This window comes from Vollenhovia emeryi, unplaced genomic scaffold, assembly GCF_000949405.1.
Source record: "Vollenhovia emeryi isolate VEMERY1.0 unplaced genomic scaffold, V.emery_V1.0 DF939241.1, whole genome shotgun sequence".
In the NCBI taxonomy this organism is placed as follows: Eukaryota; Metazoa; Arthropoda; class Insecta; order Hymenoptera; family Formicidae; genus Vollenhovia; species Vollenhovia emeryi.
In genome coordinates this window covers 212,576-222,857 of record NW_011967125.1, presented here as the reverse complement: position 1 = coordinate 222,857, position 10,282 = coordinate 212,576, and the positions used below count along the sequence as shown (strand labels likewise).

Below are 10,282 nucleotides of genomic sequence, written 5' to 3'. Positions count from 1 at the left end.
TGCCGCGATTTAATTGAATCTTGTGCTGCTGTGTCGTGTAAGTAATATGATTTTTTTCATTTAGAGATTGTGTGTAAATGAAAAAAATCATATTACTTACACAACACAGCAGCACAAGATTCAATTAAATCGCGGCACTGACGGCCATTTTGTGGACACTTCCGCCAGTTGTCCAGTCTCTATCTTCTAGGGTCTCTAACACATGCGAGCCCGGCGAGCCGCGAGGAAGACTCGATCTCGATCCTCGAGCCTTCTTCGCTCCCTATTACTATAATCTATCTGTTTAATTATCGAGTTATGTCCCCCTGTCCCTGCCTACTCCAATCTCTACACTGCCCGTATTCCGATGTATGTATAGTCCTATCCATTTTCCTCCGCGACGCCATTTATAAAAGGTCCGATTTGGGACTATACGCGCGCGAATGGGATTTAATAGGAGTCTTGTTAATCTCGCACATATGCGAGATGTAAAGAATATAACCCACCCGAATTTTGATAAATAACAACAAATCAACTTATTCCGCACATCATACTCCATCGGAGTGGCCAATATTGACCACTTAACCTGTCGTTTCTAGTCTTCTTTCGTTGGGCCAGATTGGACATACCTTTCGTTGCTCCTGGCCATACAGTTTGGTCATTTTCACCAGAGATCAGGAAGAAAGAAAATTCCTTCCATAATTGCTTTATCACCGACAGATATTTCTTACCCATATGCGAGCGCCGATCGTATCGAAAAATGCACCACCAGGAGAGAAGTTATTTAAAGAAAGAACGTAATTTTTAAACAATTAATAATTTGTTGAACATGTTGTGTAAAACTGATCGCGAAAACCGACCGCGAAAATTGACCGCAAAAATACGAGATGCGTGTGACTATGCATGTATTCATATGAAACGCATCTTAAAAGTATCGCGAGACATGCAGAATAAATGACGTAAGATCCAGAAAAGAGGAACTTGCCGCACGAGTGACACCGATATTATAATTGAATATTACGATAATCTCAAATTAAGTATGAAAATAATTTCAAATTTAAGCATTCTCGGCAAAATATAATGGAATCTCACGTCATATTATATTTTACTTTATACATATATACAATTCTTTAATTAAAAATGGGTAGGCTACGAGAGCTGATTAGTTGGCCGAATATATCGATAATATTCGTTATATTTCGCGAAATTTCTATGATGTACTTCAACGATTTTCAACATAAAAAATGAGCTCGATATACTTTAATTTGTAGAGCTCTGTGAAATCACTTCTTTTCGATAAATTTAATATATTAAATAAAATGTGAAATAATTTGTAATCTATCCATTTTAACGTAACGAAATACATCAATCTATAATCTACGATCTAAAAATGTAGATTCCGTTACTTAAATAAAAAACTGTTCACTCACCGACACGATGCGCAGCGGCGGAGTTGTATTTACGTTGATTCTGCAATGGCGCCCGTTGCCTCCTCCTCTCAGGTGTCGTTGTCTCAGCTGTCCTCCGACACACTCGCGAATTTACACTTCCGTTTGTATAGTCACTCGTCACTGACACTGTATCCAAATGCCACTTGACTCGCGAATTCACACTTCCGTTTATAAAGTCACTTGTCACCGTCACTGTGTCCAATGCCAATTCTTCAGTTTTCACTGTGTCCGATTGTCACTGACAATGAATTCGATTGCCACTACGCGCGATAGCGATCGCGGTTTCTTCTCGCACTTGTCGCGAACGCGTATCAAGAAAGAATAATACGATATGCGAAGCGGCGCGGGCATAACCGATCAATTCGACTGTCGCCGCGTGAATGATCCTGCGTACGGCGCCGTAAACACCGAAAAAACCGAGCGCGGATTCCAAGAAATGACGTAGCGCCGTAAAAACCTCGGCCGAAAACCGAGCGCGGATTTCAATGGATTGTTTTCGACCGAGGTGTTGACGGCGCTACGTCATTTCTTGGAAACCGCGCTCGTTGTTTTCGGTGTTTACGGCGCCGTACGCAGGATCATTCACGTACGCGACGACAGTCGAATTGATCGGTCATGCCCGAGCCGCTTCGCATATCGTATCATTCTTTCTTGACACGCGTTTGCGAAGTGCGGGAAGAAACCGCGATCGCTCTCTGCGAATAATCAATGATCGATATCGTCGTGCGATCGCTGAATTTTGTTAAGTTGTTACTTTACATTTACTTGAAATTTCTGTGGATTTGATTTATTTTTAAGAGATCGTATAAGAGCGAACGAGATACATAGTAATAGGAGTGAGTGAGATGAGAATAAAGCGAGGCGCACACACTTTTGCATAAGTGTGTGTGCTCCCTGTTTAACAGGGAGCGAAGAAGGCTCGAGGATTGAGATCGAGTCTTCCTCGCGGCTCGCATGTGTTTATCTCATCTCGCTCGTTCTTATTGCCATCTCGCTCGCTCTTATACCTTCTCGCTCGCTACTGTTACGAAAAATCAATAACGCTCTCGTGTTACCGACATTTCAAGCATGCAAAACAAAATTGGGCACTGCATTACCTGCTTGAGAAATTAAGTGAAGACTATAAGTGGCAGTGCTTGAAAATGGGTGTAGCGAAATGTATAGTTGCAAAAATGAAAATGGGCGTAGGGCGCTGGAATGAGCCAAGCGAAAATGCTCCTCATCAGGTTTCTCTCTGGTTATATTTTCTCACTCATCAATGTAAATGCAATGTTACACAAGTGTCCGCGTCTCCAAATTCGCCCGAGTCTGCTTTACCGACCACTATCCCCGTCAAGTAGCACACTCTGTACCGTAGTTGGCACACGAATACGACGGTAGTGACCGAATTTCAGCGGACTCGACCGAGGGGAGTGTTCGATCTCGCTGCGAGTGTCGTGTGCGTTCGACCGGTGTAGATCGCGTAGCAGCTACGAGCCTACGGGCGGCCGATCGAGTAGTAACAGGAAGATTAATACTTGGCGACGATGCGTCGCGCTTGCGTGATCGGTAAATCGCGATCGGTGAACCGATCGATAAGCGCGCCAGCTCGGTCGGCTCGTGTCGGTGAAAGCATACGTTGACAGCTACGCCTTTCACAGTTGACACGTGTATGTACATTGGTGCGCGCGCGTGCGACTGCCGTACGTCATAAAAATCGTCAGCACGCCGTCGCACGGCTCAGAGAGTCGGAGTAGCGTGCGTCGTACGTATCGCGGCTATACCTAGCGAAAGTGACGTTCCGCTCCTACTTCTCTATCAATTTTTCACCGTCTGTCTCTTGGTCTTGCCGTTTGCCTTCCGCTCGTGTCTCTACATACGTGGCGGGCGAGCTGCTTCGATAACATGTGCGGTAAGTACGTAGAGCGAATTTTGACGTCGTCGCCGCCGCTGTCGTTTTCTCCACCGGCTTGACGTGGCGTGGTCGCGATGCGACGAGTTCGACTCGCTCGTTACGCACTCGTCGATTTTGTCAAGTAACGCGCAGGTGTGTTATCGTGTCTAATTCGACCGCCGTTCTCGGAACACGACCGTGTGAAATCGAGCGACGAGATTACGCCCAGCTGCGTGGAACGTGTCGCGACTCGTCGATTTCATGCCACGCCGCGTCAAGCCGGTACGCAATCGTCGGATTGTCCATTGACGTAACGAGACACGCCAATTCGATTGCTGGGCAGAGAAGTACTCGAGTCGTATGCAAGAGACTTTCACGACTTGACTTTTTCTCTGCCTTGTCTTACGTCTAACAGTCTAACAATAAGACAGATTTAGGTCTGGTTTCGTCGCTGAACTTCAAGCTTAGCTTAATTCGTTTTTTTTGTCTCTTTTCAACTGTTGCTCTAGAAAGAGACAAACGTGAATTAAACTAACAATAAGATTAAAGTTAAGCGACGTTCGGCGAAACCGGACCTGAAGCGTTTACGGATCCGTCCTCTGCCTAACAAACGAAGCTCCATATGGAAGAAGAAAGATTTATATTGTCTCTTTACACAGAAAATCTTTGGCATAATAATATATTAATTTTACGACTGGATGAACGACAGAAGACGATCGTCGCTAATTTCTGATATTTATGACAAAGGTATATCAATTAAAAATTGCATAGACACAAATGAGTCGACACGTTATTTTTCTTTGCATCCTTAAAAAGTGCTTTTGGCACATTATTATCCTGATGTCATCAATTTTGTCTTAACATCAGTTGTCTAACGACATTTACATACATCGCATGTATGATTTATGGAAGGAATAAATGTTATTAACCGTACTGCATTTGAATATGTTAGTTTTCTGATATCGCGAATGATAGATTAACATTATAGTTGCGATATATCTGATCGCTGTCGGTCAATTATCGGTGCTATTCATTATTTTTTATGCGTTAATCCGATAAGTGTATTACCCTCTTCTGCAAAATGATAAGAGAAAATACTATAATAGCGATAACGCATTCGTACCGGAAGTACGGAATCGAACGAGGAAACGCGCACACATGCTAAGAGAGCTCGTCGTCGGTGTTTACTTGTAAATGCCGAGCGATGTGTGTTCTAATTTTAGACAAAATAACAATTGCAATTATTAACGATAGTAGCAAGTCGTACTCTAGCGTACGCACTCTAGCGTATAGACATTGCACATTTGAGATTGTCAATGTAAAAATTTCATTATTTTACGCACATACATGTACGTGTACTTATATAGCGGAAAGTTCCCTATTACCAGATAAGTTTCTAATATAAGATAGCGGGGTTGCTACTAAATTAATAGGTATCATCTGTTTATTGCCCTTGGAGTGAAATCTGTTTAGTGGAAATTTCATTGTGTAATTGTCGCGAAAAAAATTTGTGATTGAATTTTGACGTCGAACCCCGGCTGTTAGGAGCCTGTCTCATATAATAGGGGACTTTTCTCTACAATTACACAGAAAATCTTTGGCATAATAATATATTAATTTTACGACTGGATGAATGACAGAAGATGATCGCCGCTAATTTATGATATTTATGGCAAAATACTTGCTCTTACACGATTTCGATAACACGAAACTGTGCAGTTGTAGTGAATTTGATAACGTAAATTTCCGAGTTCTTACAACAGTTTTTGTTTCGGAGCAATTTCACGAATCTGCGATGGGGTTTACGTTACTTTCATTCGAGATTTAGATGGTGTAACATCTTTGTAAGGCATCGCGGCGGCTCGAAAAGTCATTACGAAAGGACTGCGAAAGTCCACAGGTTTCCCAGTCACATTTTCGATCGTGTCACCGAACAGTTGACCGAAGTCTTTTTTTTTAATTAGATCTCGTGATAAGAAATTATTCAGCGGATGTTAAACTTACCGATACGATAGCAAGTAGTCACCGCTGTTTAATTTGATATTGAAATAATAACATTGAAATTTGTCGAGTTTGAAACAACAGATACATAGAGGAAAATTTGCTAATGCGAGATAGCGGGTTTTCAATGTCAAAATTCAATCAGAAATCTTTTTTTGCGACGATTACACGATCTACATATAACAATGAATGTTCCACTGAATAGATTTCACTTGAAGAGCAGTAAATTCGTGATGGAACCAATAGACGATGCTTGATACTTTGACAGAAACCCCCCCTATCTCATATTAGGAACTTGTCTCGTAATAGGGGACTTTTTCCGATTATAAAATAGAATAACGATCAATTTGAATGACAAATGACGATTGAAGCCTCGGGGACGCCACGTCGATTTGGCGATGCGTTCGCGTGCGCTCGCAGGAACGTTACAGCATGCCATTCATTTTTCTCGCGGAATGTAATCGACACGGCTTCCTCGGGCGTCGACCTACACTTACATTGCGTTTCGGTATTCACCAAATGGCTCTACAGTGCTAAAAAAACCCTCTTCCGTCGAGACCAAGTTAATGGAAGCGTCTGTGGCAATTAACGAACGTTATTAAACTTGTTATTATCAAGTTTTAGAATAAGGAAATATCTCGTTTCTAAAAAAATGACCACTTTCTAAAGGTTATCGCATGTATCGATCGATGAGCTCTTTTTTGTTGCGTACATGGAAATATTATTATGGCAACATTGTTAATTCGCTAACTAGCTGCTTACTTTCTCCAATAATATTCCTTGGAATGATTCGAGTGATCCATAAAATCGACACGAGATCAATTTCTCGCCGAATATTGTGTGATATCAGTTTGAGTGAGTTTCTTTCACGCAAACTCTAAATTATTGCATAAATCCTCTGGAGTTTGATACCAATCGCTCGGGCGATTAATCGAAGGCTTGAGCTTGAAACTTCGAAGAAACACTTCTGTGATTAAAGCACTTGAAAAATCTGCGCATTTTTTTATCTGGTCACTGTGCTTCATCCTCAGAACATATCATCTTGGATAGGGAAATGATTGGAGCACGTTCCTGCAACTATTCTTGTGCCATGGCTTGTATCGGTGATACGTAATTTCTGATACGAAATCGACGACGTTCGGCGCAGCGTCGAGTGAAAGTCTCTTTTTCGCGGTGTGCGGACCTGAGCGAACCCGAGGCGAGAGGGTGCAGCAACATAGCACAGGACAGTTACATATGACATTTAGACGCGACAGAGATATCCACCTTCGAATACGCGACTCCTTTCTCCCCGATCCCCCGTCCTTCGGCCCCGCCATTTCGTTTACCTCGCGAGATTCGACTGCTATGAATAAATTCAATTACGAGGTATTCGAGCGGAAAGTCTCAAGTACTAGAATATTTAGATTATTATTGGACGCATGTTCAACCGGGTATTATACTATTCCAGCTTTATATTCTTCATTTTATTATATGTATCTAACATTAAATAAATGTCTTTATATAATAATTATATAATTTATATATGTATAAATTTTTGCTCTACTACATTATATTATATAAACGCAAGCTTTGCTGAACTGCTTGCGAACGTTTAAAGATAATTAAAGGAGTAAAGGAAAATAAATTGTGTTTTAATGGGAGTATACGTTTATACACGAAGAAAGAAAATCATAAATGAGCAGCGTGTTATTCGCTCGTCAATCGAGTTTGTCGTGTAATTGATTGGCGCGCATATGAGGAATATCGTGGTCAGTAGGTCGGAAGGCCAAGTTCGTCGTGCTAGTAGATGATGCTATCGCGATTATCCATCGACTGCCTGGTCATTCAACCGCGGTCTCGTTCGTGCACGTTGGCTGCATTTCAATTACCTTTGCGTCGCAATAAAGTTTCGCTGTTTCTCGTGTGAAGCGAATGTCCCGAAAGATTACTTGAAGAACTTTGCATCAACTTTATATCAATTCTCGCGCCCAATTTTCATATAGAACAAGAATCGAAACAAGTCAAAATATTTGCCTCGTTCGAATTTTTTGTTCAATTTATTTATATCTCGATTATCAGTCCGTTCGAAACGAAATATAGTGATATAACCATAGACATAGCAAATATAGACTGAGCGTACCATTGAATAAGCTGAAGTTTGTGAAGAGAGAGACAGAGAAGATTTAAGAAGACTTTCTTTGAGAAGATTAAGAAGACTTCTCTGTCTCACCATCGCGAGAAGGGAGAATCACGCCTGTGTAGTACTGCGAAGACACGGTTCTTTTCTTTTATGATGGTGTAAGACAGAGAACGAAAGTCTTCTTAAATCTTCTCTCTCTCTCTCTCTCTCTCTCTCTCTCTCTCTCTCTCTTCACAAGCTTCAGCTTATTCAATTGGACGCTCAGTCTATATTTACTGTGTCTATGGATATAACATTCTTTCATTGATGTTTAAAAAAATATTGCGATAAAACAGTTGGATCTTGTTAAAAGAAAAATACTTGTACTGTTTTTTCCAAGAAACAATAGCGAATTGTAACTATGACTGCACGAGTATGTAATGTAATGCGGAACGGATATTCCTCCAATGGAATTACTCAGAAAGACTATCTCTAATCAATGTGGTTAATCCGAGCATGATCGTGTATTGCTGCGATAAAGCCAAGCCATATTAAATATCTCTTCTTAAAAAAATGCTCGATATATCCGACAATTCCGAAACACTGCCGCGTTCGTTATTCGATAAGAATTTCTTTATCGCTAGACTGCTTATCATCCGTGACATCAAATCGCTTTTACAGCTGACTTCCGCAAATGAAGCAGGACAATTGTTAAGATACTCTTGCGCGATCCCTGGTAAAAATTCCGTTAGAAACGGATAGAATATGTATTAAATTCTATCTGTTTCTGACTGTTCTACTATGCGTTTCGCGAAAACGCATAGTAGAACAGTCAGAAACAGATAGAATTTAATTCATGTTCTATCCGTTTCTAACGGAATTTTTACCAGGGATCATTCGTGTGGATATTCGTATGAATCGCTCAGGAAAAATTCTCTCGTCGTTGTGTACAAATAGAGTCTCTCTTCAAGTCTTATCGATCACGCAGTCTTTCTCGGAGATCTACTTAAATCGAGATTTATGATCGACAGATACAGATATAGAATTTTTCATCTTTTGTATCGTAATGATACATTTTATTGCTAATAATGGAGATACGTATTGAATTGCTGTTTTATTTTCGAGTCGCTTATTATCTTGAAAGACGACTCTTTAACAAATAAGCAGATATAATAAGATAACAAAGAATTTGTCATGTTGTCAATATTGTAATCGAATAAATCCACAGACTTCTATACATATACTACTAAACTACTATCTTAGAGCTGGAAAGTGAGGTAAGGGCTCCGCCATGTCTTGTTAGGTAAATAAAGTAGCATGTGTGCATCGGTTTGGGTCAGTCACTGACAGATATTTACCTAACAAGCAGGGTTGGCAAAGTTACTTTACGAAAGTATCTAGTTACAGTTACTAAAAAAGTAACGAATCGTTACTTTTTGCAGTTACTTTCTTGCAATCAAAATAAAAATATCAAATCTGCATTTCAATTGTTAAGTGTCGATAAAGGCGTTTATGCGCAAATGCAAGGCCTAATGCGATCTATGGAGGTTTAAAAATATATAAAGTAACGAGATTAAGTTGGAGTTACCAAAAAAAGCAACTGTAACTTTGTTACAAGTAACGAGTTACTTTCCAACCCTGCTAACAAGACATGGTGGAACTCTTGCTTCGCTTTTCAGCTCAAAGGTCTAGTATTGTATATAGTATTTATATGTATACAAGTTTGTGGCTAAATTGCGTCTATCTAGGGGAATTAAAAAAACACTCGGGGAAACTTTCGGAGTGAAATCAACCGAAGTAAAAGTGGGACAATCGGGTGCGATCAAAATGAATATTAGATTTTTCCCGTGTAAAAAGCGTGCTTGGATATCGCATTTCGCAGTCGTTCTCAGCCATGAGTTAGTAGTTCTACTTGGAAATGAAAAAAATTTATATTTTGTGTGCGTGTGCGTACATGAAATTTATTACGAGACAAGTTTAAATAATTAAATTTTTTGAAATATAACTGCATCAACATTGGATGGCACATTTTACGATAAATGTTTAACTGGAAGCACATACAATGAGACAAAATATATATTTGTTCATTGTACTCCATTGTACATTCGATCCGTACGTAATTCTATCTGATTAGCATCGCGAGGCATTGTTGTAGGGTATCGACAGTACTGTCGTATATCTCTATTGAAACAAAAGCGAGATTTTGTAAGAAGAATACGTTTAATATATTCCAGTATTGCGTAGTCTAATTGTATGAAATGTAGTGCTCTGTTCATAAACATTAAATTACTCGCCGATAAAATTTGAGAAATCTTATTCAACTAGGTAATCTCCACATTTTGTAAATAAAATGTTGGAGTTTAGCTTGATATTCTATTTGTTATTGCTGCTCGATTAAGATCGAGTAAAAACCAAGTTATAAGTCTTAATTTCTAATTCGTAGATATATGATATAATCGGAAATCAGTATCGCTGGTTGATGATCTATTGAATATGCGAAATATTATAAAATAATGAAAAGAATTCCTTTCCCTCCTTTTGCCTCTGTTAGAAATAAGAATAAATAACATTGATTTCTATTAAAAATAAGAAATAAATGGAATTGAATTAAATTGAATCGAACAAGATGAAATGTTTGGAGAATTTGGTTTAGGACAAAGACGATTTCTGTTCTTATTCGAAATTCGATGATGTGTACCGTATGTAAAGACGGTTGCTGCGCGTGATAACATGGCGATAACCGCGGTCCGATGTCCGAATCTCTCGTTTAACCTCACGCGCACTTTCTCTTTCACCGGCGCGCTTATGTCTTGAATTACCTGTTCTTTCTCGTCATTAAGCCAACCGAGATTCCCGGCCTTCCCTGTTCCTCGCAAA

At 39.9% G+C, this 10,282-nt stretch overlaps 1 protein-coding gene across 4 annotated transcripts in view; it reads left to right on the top strand.

Annotated features, from left to right (window-relative positions):
• Window positions 1-1,940: 1,940 nt before the first annotated feature.
• The window catches only part of LOC105560118 (glutamine--fructose-6-phosphate aminotransferase [isomerizing] 2-like), an 18,295-nt gene continuing 9,953 nt past the window's right edge, over window positions 1,941-10,282 (top strand). For all 4 annotated transcript variants that reach the window (XM_012008941.1, XM_012008940.1, XM_012008939.1 and 1 more), the window contains exon 1: window positions 1,941-3,321. In XM_012008941.1, the coding sequence (XP_011864331.1) occupies window positions 3,315-3,321 (7 nt within the window). In that variant the 5' untranslated portion in view covers window positions 1,941-3,314. The remainder of the gene's footprint in view (window positions 3,322-10,282) is intronic.